The 19,356-nt window shown below is 42.3% G+C and overlaps 2 protein-coding genes across 5 annotated transcripts in view; one reads left to right on the top strand and one right to left on the bottom strand.

Moving 5' to 3' along the window:
• Positions 1-277: 277 nt before the first annotated feature.
• calcoco1a (calcium binding and coiled-coil domain 1a) lies at positions 278-13,756 on the top strand. The gene is made up of 15 exons (XM_086141750.1): positions 278-435; positions 1,406-1,569; positions 1,647-1,749; positions 4,978-5,180; positions 5,340-5,552; positions 6,103-6,251; positions 6,337-6,406; positions 6,514-6,669; positions 7,051-7,305; positions 7,456-7,581; positions 7,763-7,858; positions 8,769-8,856; positions 9,034-9,281; positions 9,551-9,642; positions 11,686-13,756. The coding sequence occupies exons 2-15, from the start codon at positions 1,438-1,440 to the stop codon at positions 11,711-11,713; spliced, it is 1,959 nt and encodes a 652-aa protein (XP_085997876.1). The 5' UTR covers positions 278-435; positions 1,406-1,437; the 3' UTR covers positions 11,714-13,756.
• Positions 13,757-16,555: 2,799 nt separating this feature from the next.
• The window catches only part of rarga (retinoic acid receptor gamma a), a 43,270-nt gene continuing 40,469 nt past the window's right edge, over positions 16,556-19,356 (bottom strand). For all 4 annotated transcript variants that reach the window (XM_086141408.1, XM_086141406.1, XM_086141407.1 and 1 more), the window contains one exon: positions 16,556-19,349. In XM_086141408.1, the coding sequence (XP_085997534.1) occupies positions 18,985-19,349 (365 nt within the window). In that variant the 3' untranslated portion in view covers positions 16,556-18,984. The remainder of the gene's footprint in view (positions 19,350-19,356) is intronic.

The following is a 19,356-nucleotide window of genomic DNA, read 5'->3' as shown; positions in this document are numbered from 1 at the left end:
CCAGTCTATTTTTACATATCAGAGCATCAATAGAGGCAGAGTTAATAGTTGTTTTTACACACACCTCTCGGTTCAACAACACCGTGCAACATTGACTCCGGTGCGAAACGTGACAGGCGTCATATTACGTTTTGTACACGAGGCGCGCTGTTCTACTGGGAAGTGTGGGGGTTGTAGTTTAGAGACGGCTTTTAAGCGTAGAGCAATCAGTGTCACGGACTACAACACCCACAATGCCTCGTGAGGGTAGACCTGTCGTGCTCGTGTTTTGCTTGGGTTTTTGTTATTGTTTCGGGGGTTGTAGAGCAACTGAGGCCGTGGAGGAGAACACGGCTGCTCGGCTCATTTGACGTGTTTTGTTTTTTTTTTTCGCAAAGTGTCTCGCCAGTGTCCCACGGCGAGACTCGCGTTGGTAGAGAAGTGAGGGCGATAAAGGTAAGCAAAATGTCAGACGGATGACAGTTATGTGCGCAGATGTTAACATTGTTCTCAACGATGCCTGCGAGTTTCCGGCCTGGCAGTCAGGGTGAACGTGTCACCGGACCCACGGAGAGAGCCAAACAGCGAGCACTTGTCCACAGCTGTCTTTGTGTGGTTTTAAAGTCAAAATGCGCACATCGGCGCTTCTTGTGGCACTCGACATGTGTTTTCTCGACATGTGTTACTGCAGGGCCTCAAGCCTCGTCCTGTGTAATATGAACCCTCACATTATGCTGCCCGTGTATTTCACGCAGCTGTGAGTCGTTCCGAGGTATTCAAACTAGTAAAAACTTGTAGAAAAATATATTCTTGAATTGCAAAATTCCCGGTATATTACCGAACTCTGGTTGGTAAACAACAGCAAAGAATAATTTTTATAAAAAAGACAATCCCGAATTTTAGAGCAAATATGTTGTCTCGCTAGTGTTCCTGCTCTTTGCAATTACATAGGAATTGAATTTCCGAGTCCTAATACAGTGGCAACTACCTTACAATGCCTTCTGTAAACCACATGTCAATGTGTTTAACTGAAAGCAGATTCCTCAAGCTTCATAGTATATCTACCAGTGGAATTTGAGAGCGGGGCGCGCTGGAGGCCCCAGACACCTTGTTCCACATGCTTACACGTGATTGTGTACAATAAGCAAATTACTTGAATCTTGACTGAAATAGCTGTACTGTCAGATATGTAATATGTCATCCTGCTCAAATACCTAACTGTCACTGAGATTTAGTTGGTGTGTCCTTGCCTCAAATGTACTCCCAGTCAGGATATCAGCTTACTCCAAATAACCACTCAACAGCTACAAATATCTTGTTTATTGTTTTGTTTTTTTTAGCTGTAACCTATGACCTAATTCATCTCGTCTTCCTTCATTTTTTTTGGTCACAAAACTGTAATGAAGCACTTTTTGTTTTTCTACAGGTGAAAAATAGCAAGATTCTACCAGTGTTGCCATGGAAAAGGCTTGGCGGGTGGAGTTTAGAAATGTCAGCTGCAGCTACTTCCCTCAGAGTAGGGTGGATTGCCACTACACACTGAACTCACTGCACAATTGGGAGAACAATGACTGGATAGGTCTCTTCAAGGTATTGCAAAGCAGAGACATGTGAGAAACATTAGACCAACACCTGTGAGCTAACTGTGTATATGTTTTCCTACTCAGGTGGGATGGTCTTCTGTGAAGGACTACTACACATTTGTTTGGGCACTTGCTCCAGCTGACTATCAAGAGGGCACCGTTGTCAACTGCTGCGTGCAGTTCCAGGGTACACTCACCTGTTTTCAACTTCCAATGGTTAATTTAAAATCCAGGCTTAGATGGAGCAGTGGATTAATGTTACTGAAAAATGCCTTTTCCCCTATTGCTTGATCATGTAGCTGTAAAATAATAGGAATTTACATGATTGAATTTTGACTTCATAGTACGGTTGAGGAAAAGATTTCAATTGAGTATTTGTGTAAGGCCAGCCATTTGTCTAAAAGCTGACCTTTGGAATACACTAGTAGGCAGACATCGGTGCACTCTCCACTTTCATAGGATATTGTAACCACAGAAATGATATTGTTGAAGGATTGAAAAATTCATGAATTTATGCACAAGAGTTTCAATCACAATTTACAATAATGAAAAGCATCTAGGACATAAAGTGTCACAGGTTTACAACTAAAGAAGTGATTTCTGTCAATATATTGCCCACTGTACTCTGTGGATTGTAATGGGGAAATTTGGTTTGGCTATTCCCAGTTTTTATATGGTCTTTTTGTGAGGTTATGCTATCTCGCTCCTTTCTGGCAAGATCAATTATCAAACCACTTTCACATCAAAGATGAGCTCACCTTTTGGAACCGGTTCCTCCGAAGTGGAGCCAACAACTGTTACCCTCACTCTCCGTCAATGTCGTCACATTAATATCGTGATAGGGAAAGGGGAAAAAATCCGCACACCCTAAAAGGCTCCAGTATAGTGCTTTATTTTTTGGGGGTTGGAGATAAAATTATTGTAACAGCAGCAGATCTCACAGACTATAGTTATCTGGCACCTGTCCTACAAGTCATCATTGCGCATGTCCCATCAGCCAACTTAGTCACAAATTAAAACTTCTGATTGTAGCAAAAGAACATAAAACTTACAACTTTGTTTGACTGCAGGGCCCTCAGGCACCATCAGAGAAAAGTATTTCCAGTGAAGGAAACAACTAAGTTAGTGCAGAAGACACTCGTCCCTTTTTACCAGTCTCATTCACAGACTGTCGTAATTTTCTTCTTTAGCATGTGGCTGAAAAATGAGGATGACAAAGACAGTGGCTCAGAACCTGCTCGTTTTTTGCTGCCCGGCTGGAAGCGACAGTGTTCACTCTGTCAGTGGCAGCTGATAAGCATGATTCAGTGTGAAGGGCACATTTGCAGCAGGTGATGCATTGACCTGTGCTGGCGTGATTTATCGCAAACTAAAGCATACCATCAGTGTCACTCTTCGGTGCAAAAGCAGAGGAGAGAACTCTGGGGAAACTGCTTATGGTCCCTTATCACCGCTGACGCAGTGATTTAAAAAAGGTTGCCTGCACTGTGACCTAAAACTGGTGTTGTGAGTTACAACGCAGCCCATAAACCACACCGCACGACATTCTCTCCCGTCGGGTTTCCATCTCCAACCCCCCTTTCCACTGTACACGTGTTGTCCAGGAGGATTTCCGAGTAAATCTCCGGATAACGGCCCCATGTGAGATAAGGACAAGCTAAGGACGCCGAGCTGTGGGAGCAGTTAAACCCGGCCTGCAGCAGGGGGGCTTCTCTCTGGACACAATTAGACGGAAAAGTGTTTCCGTAATTTCACGAAGGGGGGGCACAAATATAAACTGCTGCTAAGGGGAACTTACCATACAGCACAAATGCTGTAAAACACAATACTTGTGACCTGCTGATAGGCCTGTCAGCTCATCAATTATATCGGCAGACTTGGTAGTGTGGCGCAAAATTTGATTTCAAGTGCCTAAAAGTAAATTGTGGCACTTTATACCTCTTACTAGGATATGAAAGTTGTTGGTGAGAGAGAGGAGGATAGGTTGATTTGCTGTGGCGACCCCTGAAGGGAAAAGCCGAAAGGAGAAGAAGAAGATCGGGATATTTTAAGCCAGTTTTACTTTTATTTTCTTAACTATTCAGAAGCCATTGAAAAAAAAGATAGCAATTAACTAATTTGATTTGTGCCTTCCTCCTGTTTCATGTTAATTGTTTCGACCTGCGCAGTGGAGGAACGCCGTACAGCCATGGGGTGACGACGGTTCATAACGAGCAATAACGAAAAACACAGAAAGGGAAATATTCATACTATTATTCATAAACATTTTCACACATTCTCAAATATTTTCACACATTTATAAACATTTTCACACACTTGTAAATATGTTCACATATTTCCCCTGTCGGGTCATCCCGCCTCGTCGCAAACGGTAATGAAGGTTAGCGGTTCCATTAGAAACAGATAGCCGAATCGAACCCAGACCGGAAACACGGAGCAAACTTAGGTCGGCAGGGAAAAAAGCCGAGGCCCGAGTCAAGGGCCGCGGTCAAAGTGCGGACTTACGTTTGAAAGCGCCACAGGTGTTGACATGGAGGGCTTTTCCTTTTGCTTGTATCCGGAGTCCAGGACGGCACGGCACTGTTTCGTCGGATATGACGCTGTTTCTGTTGAATTGGACCGGTGTCACGAACGGTTATCTGTTATCCGCTGGCACGTTGGCGTGTTTACTGGCTTACATTAGACGCATGTAATATAAACGGTGTGGGTGTGACCGTTTCTTGTCTCTAACACATATATTTAGACAAAACATTTTAATGCCGGCCTGAACCGCCGCTGACATTGATTCTCTGTTCGTTCGCATTGCCCAATAGCGGCTCCCGCAAAAAATTGAACCTTTTTGAAACCGGAAGCAAAGGTGTGCAAAATTTCCTGCCAATCACAGCACGTTATCTCACAGGTCGCTATCACACGGATCTGATTGGCTGAAAGATCAGACACGTACACACACGATCAATTAGATATAAGTAAACGGATGTATACGATGAAACCCATTATAACACAAAACATTACTTTCATCATTTTTTTGTTTTTCTTCATGCAATTAGGAATTGTTTTTCATCCTTTAAATGATGAGTAGAACTAGCCCCAGTGCCTATTTAAATGCAAAGGGCGTTTTGTGCAGGAGTAGGTGGGGTAGGGCATTATCATTTATTTGAGGCAATGAACAATGATGATCTGCCATGAATTTTTAGTGAAAACCTAAAAATTATTCAAATCAAGTCTAAATCTTATTTTTGTTTGTGTAGGTAGGTGTTAATTCCTGTTGTTTTGCATTTTTTTTGTCCCAGTTCCTGTAATTTCACTGTGTGTATATATATTTATATATGAGTATATAAAAATATATGTATATACACTGCTATATTCCTCTGTACAGATAAAAACTAACATTTCTCTTTTTTTGGATCACTTTTAGCTTCATACCTACCAAAGCCCAGCTCCCAAAAGTATGAATTTGTATACATCGATGCAAAAGGGGAAATATGCTCACGCAGCTCTGCATTCACATTCGGGGCCCCAAGACCACTTGAAGATCTGGTGACCCTTGAGGAGGAGCCTCATGGAGAGGAAGGAGAAACTGGCATGCTGCTGGTTGTACCCAGGGCTGAACTGCTCCAGGTGAGAAAAACAAATGTGAAAAAAAGTGACAAGATAATGAGCGGAAGGAAGTATGTTTCAGCTAGTGGGAAATCAATAGTATTGTTTACTGCCGGCACAATGATTAGAGCACCATGATAATACCACCTCCGCTTCCTGCTTCCTCATGTATCTTTCCAGAGTCGGTTGCAAGAATGTCTGCGGGAGCGATCTGAGCTTCTGCAGATACAGGAAACAGCTAACAGGCAAAGAGAGAGGGAGGCGGAGGACTATAAGAAAGAGAGGGAGGCCTGGGCCAGACAGCGCAAATGGCTCGAGGATGATATTGACAGACTACATGAACAATTGAAGCATTTGCAAGAGGAGATCAAGGAGGTGGAGCAGAAGCACCAGGTAAGTGAAAGAGCCAAGGTTATTTTAGTGGGTCATTTGATCGGCGATGATATTGTGCTGGCAGGGTTTCACCAAAGTATGAGAAAGAAGAAGAATCTCAATTTGGCAAGAAGTAGATGGAGACTCTCTGTGAATTTAAAACACAATGCAAGATATGACAAACAGCAAGAAGATCAGGGCGCAAAATACAGGGATGGTGTGGGAAAATAGCTGGTTTCTATGTAGGAATTAAGGAGGGACATGCAGAGGCAGGACTGTTATACACATACCAGACGTTACTACAACATAGTCGAGGTAGAAAACAGAAAAGAGATAAATCCAAAACAAAATCACAAATCCTAATCTGAAAATCACCAGCTCACGCAGGTATGAATTATCTGATGAAATGCACATGTATCTGTTTTATCAATCTCTTTGCCATTTTCATGTGGAATAACACTGATCCATTAAATTCTGGGACTAGTAAGAAAGAATGATTAACGAGGTTGCCAAGTCATAAATTATGTCATAAATTAAAAGTGTCACTGACTCTCTATGTTTGGTCTGTCAGGAAGAAAAGGATTTGGGAGAATCACTGACTCAAGAGAAAACCGCTTTATTGGAAGTGAGAGAGGCGGATGAAGGGAGAATCAGAGAGTTGGAGGAGGAAGTCAGAGCCTTGACACAGAGAACTGTGGAAAGAGAGACAGAGCTGGAAAGGTTGCACATTTTTGCCTTTTCCTCTTTGGGATTTTTGACTTTGATTTTGATGACATTTATAGATGCTTGACACATTTTTGTGCAGAATGAAGGAAAGAGTAAAGAGAGCAGGAGCCCACAGGAAAGAAGAGGAGAGCGAGAGGAAGTACCTGCAGGTATTAACACTTGCTTTTTAGCTTATTGCGACTTACAGGTCAGCTTTCATTTTGTCCTACATTACAGTACCAACACAAACATGAGGTTGTTTTTCTTTCACTCACAGACCAAACTGGAGCAGACAGAGGGTGATCTGTGGACTTTGTCCAAGGAGTTCCAAAGCCTTAGGACTTCACTGGCCCAGAGAGACACCAGTGTGCTGCAGCTCCAAAACACCATCACCACTCTCACCCAGAAACTCACAGTAGCCCACAGGAAAGAGGTCAGAAATGTCTCTGAAATAGTAGCTTTTGTCTTTTAACACTGGATGAAGTAACCTCATGCTAGTATCTCCAAGTTTGTTATGCACCATAACAATTGGCAGACCTGTGCCTATTTCAGAACAACTTATTGTTACATAGTAGAAATAAAATATTTGTGATTGGAATTTCAAATTGTGTATTTTTATCCATTATAGCATAATTCAAATGAGATGGGTTTCTGTCTTACCTTTACCTAACAGCTTACATTTCTGCATAATTTCAGATCCTTTTTAATGACTCAGGAACTCTTGCACAGAACTCTTGTGAGCATTCTGTTAAATCATTCTAGATTGACAAACTAAAAAATCCTATCAAATTCTGTCTTCTTGTTTAATGATCAGACAGAAAACGAGGCCACGCTCAAAGAGATGAGGAGCCTGCGTGAGCGCCTGAACGCTAATGAGCGTGTTGCAGAGAGCTTGAAGAATGATTTAAGTGCCATGGTAGCCCAGAGGGATCAAGGGCAGGCCGAACTACATCAGGCCCGTCTTCAAGCTGCCCAGCTAACACTACAGCTTGCAGATTCCAGTCTGGCCATGAGGGAGGGCAGAGCCCAGTGGGCCCAGGAGAGGCAGAATCTGCAACATGCATCCGAGGTACTATGAGGTTTACTGCGCACCAGAATGGTAACATGGACAGTTCATCTGTCTGTGTTAGCTAGTTTTGAATGTTTGGTTTGTTCTGTTACATCAATGATTTCAAGTTGTGTCTATGTGCATGTGTGGGTACGTGCACGCGCCTTGCAGAAGGCACATGAGCATCTAGAGAAAGTCAACACAGAATTGCAAGGGATGGAGGAGAGGCTTCAGGAGGAAACGATGGAAAAAGTTAAGCTTGAAGTAGAACTTGGGAGGGAGAAGGATTGCAACAGGGTAAGAAAAATAACAATTACCTCAGAGCTTTAATTTCAATTTCTTGTTGCATGCTGATTTTTAAACCTACCGCAAATACATAAATGCATAAAGATACAAAATGTATCTCTGTATTTGCTGTTTAATGCTAAACAGTGTTTTCGTTGATTTGTCCAATTATTTTTGGTCTTTTGCCTCTCAGGTGCAACTAAGTGAATGTCGGAGGGAGCTCCAGGAACTGAAGGCAAGCCTTAGGGTTGCTCAAAAAGAGAAAGAGCAGCTGATTTTTGAGAAACAGGTAAGAGCCAGTTAAGGTGTACAGGGCAGCTGGCATTTTCATTGAGATTAAGTCAGCTCAGACTTCACCGTTGTTACTTTTTTCAGACACAAAGTTAGAGGGAAATAATTGGTACCACTGTGTAATTGCAGGTAGAAAAAAAATTCATGGCAATGTATGGAATATGTTTTGTGTCTCATTGATGTCCCGAATCGAACTAATTGGGTGTTCCAGGTAAATCAACATTCTTTTGAATGAAGCTGCTATGTCATCGAACTACTCCAGTCATGATCAACTTTATTATTCATCATAAATGTTAAATAACAGTTTGTGCCACTGCATCCACTGATCAGATTTATTTCTTACAAAAACCTATTCTTAGGTAAACGAAAACAGTTCCATTTTGCGGTGTTTATAGATACAACATACATCCCAGTATATTGGTATTGTGAATCTCCAAGGTGTTGGCCATCTTTTGTTTCTTGTTCTCTTCGTAGTTGTTATTGTGCTGTATAAATTGTTAATAGTTCAATATAAATCAGTGGATTTCCAGGCAGTTGGTACTGTGTTGTTAAAGTGCCTGACCACCATCACACTTGCAAAAGTACTGGCAGAATAAATGGTCACTTTTTAAAATCGAAGTCCGTTGAAATGTTAACATCTGCCATGTGGCAGAAAAGCGTGTATTTTGCAGTGCTTCGTAAATCAAATAAATGTTTAACTATTTATTGTAAAGTAGTAGCTTAGAAGTGATATTTATATGATAGCAAATGTTACGTTTGAGTATACTCAGTGTATATTCTGTGTAACCAGTTTATGTGGCTTGAAAGAGTCAGACATCAAGAGGGTTATGGGGATGACGGCTGTTAAGGCCTTGATTATTAAAGTGCCACCCTGGTTTGTGCTCTGATGGCTGTATTTCCTATTACAGGAGTTGATGGAGTACATCTGTCAGCAGGAGCAGAAGATTGGAACAGTGGCCAATGCCAAGTGGAGCACTGCCCCAAGTGCTTCCACAGGTGAATGGAACCAGACATTAATCTGCTCTATGCCCTGCAGATGTGAACAATAAAAGTGCTAACTATCATTGAGCAGCAACACTAAATAACATTCACAATGGTCTGTGTGATGGTCTACGCTAGCACTGCCCTGGGATAGTGACCACTTTTTCTTCGCCAATGCCCCTGTTATTCCAGGGTGTCCCGACAGTGAATCGTCCGACTCTGAGGACGAAGACCCAGAAGCGTTGCAGCGTCTCCGTCCGCTACGATCTGCGGGACACTATAGCCTCTGTGAGCAGGGCTCGTCCGGGTCCCTGATCCTCGCCACCCCTCCCCCCTCACCCAGGGAAATAGAGAGGGGTGAAGTGGTCATCAACCAGCCAGCTCCCCTGTCCTCACCGCACCAGCCAGGAGCCGACCCTCAGGCACACAGCTCTGATTTGGTGAGACATGCTACGTGAAGCACTCGGTCCCGCCGTGGTCTAATTATATGCGATACTGAAAATGAAGTACGTCTTCACGCTGGCCATGTATACGAGTTAAACATGAGCTCTGGATCATTTGATAGAGACATTATACCCCAAAGCCATTACTCCGTTAGTCTGTAAGTTATTAGACTGTAATAGCTGTAGGTGAGATATATGTTGAGTGCTTTGCGTGTGTGTGTGTGTGTGTGTGTGTGTGTGTGTGTGTGTGTGTGGACATACCATAGGAGGAGGAATCTGGCCCTCTTCAATGCGGAATGCACAACTCTGGAGAAGAATTGATGCTCTTGCTGCCTGATCATGGAGAAACTGTTCTCAGGTATAGCATGCATTATTATACACACGCTTCACACACACACACATTGAATTACAGAGTAAGATTTGTACGGATTTTCAATTGTGTCAATAGTGTCAAAGTGTTGCGCGATAAATTTCATTTCACTTTCTTTAAGGAAACTTTGTTCCTCTAATCTACTACATTTTCAGTGAGAAATAAACTTGTTTTTTCTCATTACATCAACTAAATTTAAATAACAACAATAAATGTATTTTTACTTAAGGCTCTCTTCATTCTGCATACATTTATGAGTTTTATCATTTTCAATACCCAGGTCCAGGTAATCGTTGATGAATCAAGTGAAAAATATGAAAATCAATAATATCTGTAAACTTTGGGACTTAAAACTTGAGAGTCTAGTTGACTGCCACCCCAAGTTACATTCTAATCATATCCTAATATTTATCAGAAAACCTGACACACCTGGAAAACAAGCAGTTGTTTTTTTTGAGTCATGTAATTCACAAGGAAATAAGGAGATTTTAAATGGACTGGAAAATGTGCTGGAGTCTGGAAAGTTCTAAAATCAATTGTCTTAATGGGATTATGAGCGTACGTGGAAATCGGTATCGTCTTAAAATGAAGCAGCGACAATTTTAGAGGAATTTATTAATGTTGGTTTTCAGTCTGTAATCGAGCCACATTTTTTTTCCTCTTGGATTACTTCATTCATCAAAGCAGTGATTTGGACAATGAGGGACGTCTACAGTCTGAATAAACACTGAACCCCCATCAACCCTTCCATATAAAGATATTAGTGCGTTGGTGCATTTGGAATACATCATATCACCCGGAATAGGAAGGCAACCTTGTTTTATTTGCTATATATAATTAGGTAAAATTACTGTCAAATGCAACTGGAACTGAAACTGCTTTATACGTTTGACATGATATTTATAGTGGTGAAGGCAGAGCTTGGGGCCAACAAGTGCAAATAAAAAAACACACACTCTCACCAAGTTGGCCGGAGCAAATACACACAGTCACTGACACGTCTGCTACGGAGCCTCAATTAGGGCGACGCTTCCCTTCACTACTCTCTCCTGTTCATAGTGTACTTCTGTTGCTTTGGCATATTTAATTATCATCATTAACGTTGCAAATTGTCAACGATTTAGTTGACTGCAGGTGATAAAGCCTCTAACGGGCCGAAATGATATAAATGGACGTATAAACACACCGTCTTGAGCCTTCATGATGCATTATTACTGAATCACCGTGGTCAGCATGCACTACCCTCAATGACGAGCAAGGCATTAGCGAGCAGGCGACAGCAAGATGGATACAAGGAATCAAGGACAGCTGAGGATTTTAACGTGGAAAAGTTGAGATTTTTATAGCTGACTCCATATCAAAATGAACATTTCTTTCTAACAAACAACCCCACACATTTCTTGGCTGTCAGGGTGGCCAGGTTTACGCTGCGGCAATGCATCATATTTTATGGGCTCACAACTTGATTTGTGTGTACAGCCTCACTCGGCAAAGTAATTAGTGAAAAATTTCCCGTGAAGTGAAAGGAAGTAAACGAACGAAGAAAATATTTCAGCGGGTGGATCAACTTAAGTACCTTTTGAAATTGTATGTACCTAAATAAATCCGGATATTTGCTCTACACATCTGCTCTGATATAAAAATAGTTCCACATGTACACTATGAATTCAAAGTCCGCTAATGCACATAGACAAATGCAACCGGTTATTTATGGTGACAGGGTAAGTATGGCTGGAAGATGGAAGTTTTGAATATGTGGTCGTAAAAGAAGTTGAGTCAGGGGGAGCCTGTGTGAGACAGAGCCGGGGCATGGGAGGGGCGAGATGGGAGGACAAGGGGACAGATAAGTTGACAGCAGGCTGTAGCAATGATTTACCTGAGGGGTATACCACAGTCACGGGCCAATTTTCAGCCTCATTAAAGCCTTCCTTCCCCTCTCAGCCACTCCCTCAGCCTAACCTTTTTAGACTACAATGTGCATTTCTTTGGGTTTTTCACACGTTGCACGCTCTGCTTTGTGTCTCCTTCCAGTGATCTGGCAGACACTTCGCTATGGTAACCAGCGGGCATCCCTCCACGTCCAAGCCGAGCCCAAGGCTCGAGGAGAACTTTCTTCGGAGTTATCTCGTTCCCCCGATATATTTTTCGTTCCCATCTAATAAGCACATATACGGTCTTCTCTCCACCCAGACAGAGTCGATATGCAATTTTCATGTTGTCTAAACCTTGCATTTTTCCTTTCTAGATTGTTGTATTTTGCGCCAGGTTTTTATGTTTTGTTAAAAACAACATAATGTTTGCCGCAGCAGGTCAACACCATGTTTATGCTGACTTATATAAGACTATTGCACAATTTGAAGTCGCAGGCTTTTAGACATGGGCTCTGGCGTTTGAGTTTGCAGGCTGTAGCAGAATGATTTCTGTTGAATCATTGCTATGTCGAGAGCTTTACGATGGATGTTATGTCGTTTTTATGACATTTGTGATTAGGAGTCATGACAGGCACTGTAATTATGTTTTGTGCAGGCCCAGCTCCGCTGAAAATCATGGCAAAACTGCCTTCCAGTGTTAAATCCTCCGTAGCTGCTTCGAACACTATTCATGACAGCGTAAAGTAATGACACAGCATCATGGTAGAATTATTTCACACTAATGTAGGTCTATGACATTATATTTCTCCTCCATTTACTCAGAACTAAGATTTGATATGCACTTTGTTGTACGCATTAGCGGTTGATTGTTGTCATGCAGTAAAGGGGATTTAGAGATGCAGAGACAAGAGAAGGGCAACGGGAAGCTTATTAAACAGGTTGGGCTTTAAGTCTGTGAAGACGGATGCCAGATGACACTTTCTTCTTCAGTTACGTCGTATCGTTACGATAGCATTAATACTCATTAGCTTTCCCTCATTGATTGGCTGCAGTTTTCACTTCATCATCCTGGACCGGATGTTTCATGACCATAAAAACGAAATGTTAATTCACTAGCTGGCCATGCGGTTACTCAGCATCACACTATGATAGTTTTTGGTCATCCTGAATTTGTGCCTAAAATGTTTAAATGAGTCTTATCCAAGCAAGTCATGTCTGAAGATCTGTCATCAGGTTATGGTGTCAGTATTTTCCCTTTGCCCTCTGGCAATATACTGCCTCATAAAAAATGGTTGCCTGTCTTTTAATCAATATCGTATGCATTTTTCATATTTTCTATTTATAATTAACGTGAGTTATGCTGCAATGAAACTATATTCAGGTTAGTTCAAAATAAGGGATTTTCTCACAAATGTTTGTCTAACGTGTAAAAAATTTCCACGCTCGGTTAAAAAGAATTTGCTAAACACCTTGCTTTTTTTTCGGCCGTATTTCCACCCTATTTTTGCTATAGTGGAGTTTTAGATGAAATATTGATACTTATATGGATACTTAACAAGTCCATCCTGTTGTTTCCATCTGGTTCTTCATCATTACCATCGCGTGTTGTGTTTAAAGTTGTGTTTATTGCTTTTAGATATGCGACTATATTACGGTTTTTGAACTCGAGATATGATACTGCTAGAGATTTGTTTGGAATTAAAGTGAATATACCAGCAGATTTGAGATCAGGCAGATGCATAATAACGGATTGCCATTTAAAACAGCTTCAAGAGGAAATTTTCAAATAGTTCTCTAGATCAGATTTAATATTTCATGTCTCCGTGACGTCCAATTCTTTCCTTTGTCTCGCCGAGTGTTCTTCGATAACAGTCAGTGTCAATTTTCAGTACAAACAATGTTTAGAGGAGACTGGTGTTCTTTCCCAGAGGACAGCGCACCCGACGTATTCTCACACATCCTCCATAGTCCTCCATGTGACTGTAGTACTACGAGATCAATTTAGAGAAGTGGGTTTTTCTTGTGGTTGTTGCTCCAAGAAGAGATCCAGTGCAGCTGCTCCTCATCAGACAGACCATCACGTTGCAATAAAGCTCTAGCGGTTATGGTTTGTTTTTCAATTTTTTGGTGCGTGAAAGGCTATTCCACATATACACCCCGTATTTTCTTATCAGCCATGTAACAGGATTTGGGTGGGGTTCGATATAATAAAATGGTTTATGTATCCATTATCAGGTGTAATGTGTCTTATTCTGGCCAAAGATCATAGCAATATTTTGATCCTCACATGACATTTCACTGGCAATTAACTATGCAATTTCTTTTCACACCGCTATATGGCCTATTCCCTCTTGGCTCATTGTGTCTTCCTGATGCGTTTCTCACCCCGGGTCCACTCTGCACTCACCTTTTGGCTCTTCACCGATCCCCCCTCGGGGCTGACCTCCTCGCCACCACCGTCCTCGCACCTCGCCACTCTTCTGCTCCCCCTTTTTAGCTTTCCTGCCCCTCAAACACACTCCCTCCATCTTAAGTCTGGGGTGACGATAGCTAATTATAAAATCAATGATGCCGGGCTGCCTAGTTTACAGCCCCCTCTAAAACCTTAACTGGGAAATCACTGTGGGATTGATGACTCCCTCACTCTTTATCTCTTTTAATTAGAAATGTAAAAGATATGAAGACCCAGAGGCCAGAACACATCTCCTAGCTTTTATGACCCCGACTCCTGCCTTCTCCAGCTACGGATCTCAGACCCAAATCATCCCCTCCTCTGCCAGGTCTTGTTTATTTCCTCCATTTGCCTCCCTGCCGGCGCATCCTCCTTTCTCACCCTTGTCACAGATACCTTTAGCCGTTGCTTCATCACTTACTTGATTACCTTTCTTTAAGACGGCCCACCTGCCTCTCTGGCTCGCACAGGGGGAAGATGTTAAATTTATGGTCTTTGCACTTGAAAACGTTTCTCACCTTCCTATCACCTCTCCTCTCTTCCCTTGACTGATTCCTAACCCTCCACGGATTCACTGCATATGTGCCAAATAATGAACATGTCCTTTTCGTCTGCTCTGACCTGAGCAGAAGACACACAGTAAGTGATGTGGTACCTCACATTATGACCCCGCTCTTGACTGCTTGCATCCAGCAAATGACATACACACTTCTCTGACTTGTATATAGCTTTGGGGTCTGTGCCGAAACACCCTCCCTTTTTTTTTTAATCACACTGGTCACATGCACATCTATCCCACACCTTTTATCACACTCAGAACCCAGGCATTACCTTCCTAACTGATGCCCGGAGCACTTTGGTTCACTGAGCTTTATCGTGTCGATCACACTCTCAGGAGTCAGCCTCTCTGCTTGAAATGCTGGCTTGAGTTTAAAACAAACCCCTCCTCTTTGTTCCAATTGTCAAATATATTTCTCTGATATACAGCAGTTGTGGATACTTTATTTAGTTGTAATTGTCTAAAAAAAAAAATCTGCTATTATACAATACGCATTTTTTTGCTCCTCCCTTTTTCCCGTGATTATAATATCAACATTCCCAATTCAATCCCAGTGTAAAAGCCCTCCCCAGGTAATTAGCTAACCCTACATCACTGATGGAGAAGGATGACGAAATAGAAATCTTGCCTGTCTCCTTTAAGAAACCATCCGTGGGTTCCCATGGCAACTGCTTCCAAGGGCTCCTCAATATATGGGTCCATTTGATTGTTCCTTGTAAAATAGTGTGTAATGTATGGACCCTATTTTAATTCCAGACAGGCATTATTGATCTGTCTTTAATGATAGTTAATTAAAGTAATCATATAATTGATAGAATCTCATCTGGGTTTATTACCCTCCTCCAATTCTGTCTCTCTATTAATAAAAATCAAGGTGAGGCATTAGCATCCCTGTGGAATGCTGGGAAAAGAAGACGTGTTTACCGTGGAGCCCCCGATGCTTTTTCAAGAATTTACGAGAATACAAAGGAAGTGTTGATCTGATCGTCCGAGGCAGCTGTGATAAAATTAGGTGCATTTATAAATCCTGATTATTTTTTTTTTTGTTCTGACATTTACAAAGTGAATCTGATCACAGGCTTTAGTCGTTTTATTAATTTGCCTGTCTCGTTTGTTTTTTGCTCAAACGGTAACGGTAACCCGGCAATGGTTCTGACTTTTAATGGAGCCTAAGGCCCCGATGTCCTGTAATCTCATCTCAGGTCAGCGGTCAGATCTTTATTTGCAGCTTTAGTGTGTCAGTAAAAATCAACAAGTATTCAATAGGAGACGCTATACTATATATTGCATTTCTTTTGACATTTTTAAAGAGCTGCCAATTTTTTTGGAGCGGTTACCGAGAGGGATTGTTATTGCTTTCCCTGAGATTTGTCTCATAGGTGAGACTTTTAATATTGTATAAAAATAAAAGATATTTCTTTGTAGTTTTTATTTGTTGTGTGGCACCATCAGAGGAACGTTATTTGGTTTGAAGTGAATGGTGTCCAATCCTTCTTTTAATTAAGTGAATCATAACGCCTGGATTTATTTTGCCGCTTCTAAGCCACTTCATCTCAAGAGGCAAAACTAGGGTAGTGTTGAAATCTTATTTATGCCACCACCTGCATTCCTCCAAGTGCAGAATGAAAAAAAAATCTTATAAACAGACCTTTATCTGATGTCCTTGTTCAGCAGGAGTGTGTGATTTATTGGCCTCAGCACCCACAGCTTCACATGACCTTAGAGACAGAGCTGTTATCCTCTATGCGGGGTGAACATTGCTGCATGCGGTACACTTTGAACTGATGGTGCATGGGCTCCCTCCACTGGTGTACTCTGGTACATCCCAATTATTTTGTTCATTGATGCATTAACACACACACATCCATTCAATCTTACATAGTTAAAACGTAATTAGAACTGTCAGCGTCTTCAAAAGCTTTTTAATTCTAAATCTACTTAGTGTTTACCGTTTCATAATACATACCGACCATGCAATAGATTTTCAACTAAATTTGAAAAAAAAAAAGGAAATCTCCATTAATCTCACAAAAGTAGTTTATTGTGCCTCTTACTGTTTATATGGCTTTTCTTTGTATGACAAGAGTTGACATAAACAGAGGATAGACAACGCCTTGGCCATGTTGAAAAAAAAACAAACAAAAACAAAACAAAACCACCCACACACTTTCTCACTCTCTCCCTCTCTCTCTCTCTCTCTCTCACACACACACACACACACACAGACACACACACACGCACGCACGCACGCACGCACGCACGCACACCCACACACACACACACGCACACGAAACCATAATCTCAATGTTCTGCCAAAAATTACCATCATTTACATCATGACAGCTCAGCAGAGAGAAGAGTTGTGGTCATCACACAACAACTTCTTGTGTGACAGCACCATACTGAGCACATTCATCCTATGACTGGAAACATTTGAAAACATTCAGACACACATGCACACTACTCAAAATGAGGAGACCTGCCCATATTTAGAAGATGGGACCTCTCGTCACTACAGAACAAATGTTCGTATTGCTTCAAAGAGAGACACAAAGAACCTCTGTACTGTATATCAGCTGCACTTTCCCAGCTGAGCCATGAATGAGACAATTTGGCAAAATAGAAGTGATACATGAAAACACATAATCCTACACAGATCATTTAAAGAGAGGTGAGGATATACATAAGAAGACAAGATGATATAATGGCTTTTGGGATGAGAAGGCAGTTACCTGCATGGATGCCAGCACCGCTACTGATGATGGTGTCGATGATGATGATGCTCATTAGTCCCCCTCCGGGAGAGTCAGAGTGGCATCCATGCTTTTGTTCTGACTTGTTACCTTCTATGTACATGCAGAGGGGTTGAGCGGATCAAAACTGAGTCAAGAATATACACATAAATATTGCCCGTTTTCTAGCACGCCTGCAGGCCGCTAGGGTTTGGTCCTTACTGAAAAGCCCTGAGTCTGATTCCAAAATGTCTTCCGTAATGATTTCAGTTTTCCACTTGCATGCGTTTTTGTTCGCCGTGATGATGCATATGTTGCTACTATGTGTGCATGTGTTTTTTATCCATCTTCCGATATCACCGGGGAGTGCGATTGGTGAGATAAGCTCACGGACAGAAAATCTACTTTTTGCGGGATGAGACGTGTCTTTCTTGAATAGAGGCGACACGGAAGTGCTACATATACGGTCAAGAGTAAATCTCTGCCAAAGCAATCGTTGCCAGGTTGGCACATCTGTTACATCTGAGGGTAGTGTGGAGAGGAGAGATTGTGTGTGTGTGTGTATGCATTATATGCTCTTGTATGTATGCTGGATAGAGGGCGTGTGTTGTGTTAGTGCATGTGTGAGTCAGCGCTCGCTGTGAGGACTGCTGGGTCATGGCTGGAACCCATGCCAGTAGTCTAACTCATGCTTCAGAAGATGACTTTTGGTAACTTTGGCACCAAGGTTACTTTCCACATTGACAGCATATGTTGGCTACAAGAGCAAAGTAGAATAATGCCAATTCCCTGATAACAAAAACTGATTCACTGTAACAAAACAATAATCCTCTGGATTGTTTATCACTGACATCCACAGTGAGCCAAAGTGCCCCAAAAAGCCTCAGCTATGCATATATAGCTGTTAAGGAAGACCCAGCCACTTCTGCTTTCCCTCTGAATATCCTCTCAGGAAAGCTCTTCAAAGAAAATACTTGTCTAAAGGATTCATATAAAAAAAAGGATAACAAATAAAGACAAAAAATATAATGATATATAGATATGTATGGACTTATTCATAAATTGGAAAAAAAAACTGAAAAACATTATTCGAAAGCAATAACCGCAAAAAACAAAGATTAGCATATGTGATTTTGGTTTTGCCCGGTACTCGTTTTTTTTTGCTGAGAGAAATGCGCCTGTTGAAATCCACCGCAAAAACCACTGCTCAGCTCTGTTGTCTGGTTTTGCCGGTCCCATATTTAGATACAAACAACCACTGTGGTGGTGGGATTGGGAAGGCAGGGGGGTCTTTCTGCTTTGTCAAAATAGCTTGTGTTCTCGCCGTCACGTCATCTTCTGACTCGGGGAGGAGGGGATGCGAGGAGTTCATATGCTTTACCATCATCTCTTCTTTTACTTTATTTTCCTGTAGTTCACCTGTCACGGACCATGCGGCTAGAGTTAGAAGTTTCTGTACACGTAAGGCTCTGCTGTGCTCCACTGTGGAGGACACAATGTGCATTCAGGAGAGAAAGAGAGAGAGAGAGAGAGTGAGAGAGCAAGAGAGAGAGAAAGAGAGAGTGAGAGGGTAGAGGATGAGAAGGCCAGCATTTTCATGAGGTGGGAAACAGAGGGAGGTTGTGCTGTATGTCTGTATGCTTGTGTGCGTTTTGTATGTCTGTATGTGTCTCTTCCTGTGTGTGAGTGAATCTGTAACTGCATGAAATTCTCTGTTCACTGTGCCCTCCCAACGAGACCCTTCCTCGACCCGTCGATGGCATCCAGGGCCCCCCAGGGCTCCCCGTCACTGTCCGAGCCCCTGTCTCTCTCCTCGTCTCCCACGTCGTCGTCGTCGTCGTCGTCCTCCTCCTCCGGCGACGGCTCGCTGCCGTTCTCCGTGGCCCAGCTGTCGTCCTCGTCCTCGGCTTCCTGCTTCAGGACAAGGGCCGGTGGCGGGGGCGGCTGCGGGGGCGGCGGGGGCGGGCTGTCGTTGCTCTCTGTCTGGTCATCGAAGGCCTCTGGATTTTCAAGCATCTCCCTGATCAACGGAGGCATTGGCCCTGGGATTTCCATCTTCAGAGTGATGGCTCTCTCCGCCCCTGGACG

Source organism: Fistularia commersonii, chromosome 34 (genome assembly GCF_037954325.1).
Source record: "Fistularia commersonii isolate RoL2024-O1a breed Wild chromosome 34, RoL_Fcom_v1.0, whole genome shotgun sequence".
Classification (NCBI taxonomy): Eukaryota; Metazoa; Chordata; class Actinopteri; order Syngnathiformes; family Fistulariidae; genus Fistularia; species Fistularia commersonii.
Note: the sequence above shows the minus strand (reverse complement) of the source record. Positions and strands in the feature narration are given on the sequence as shown.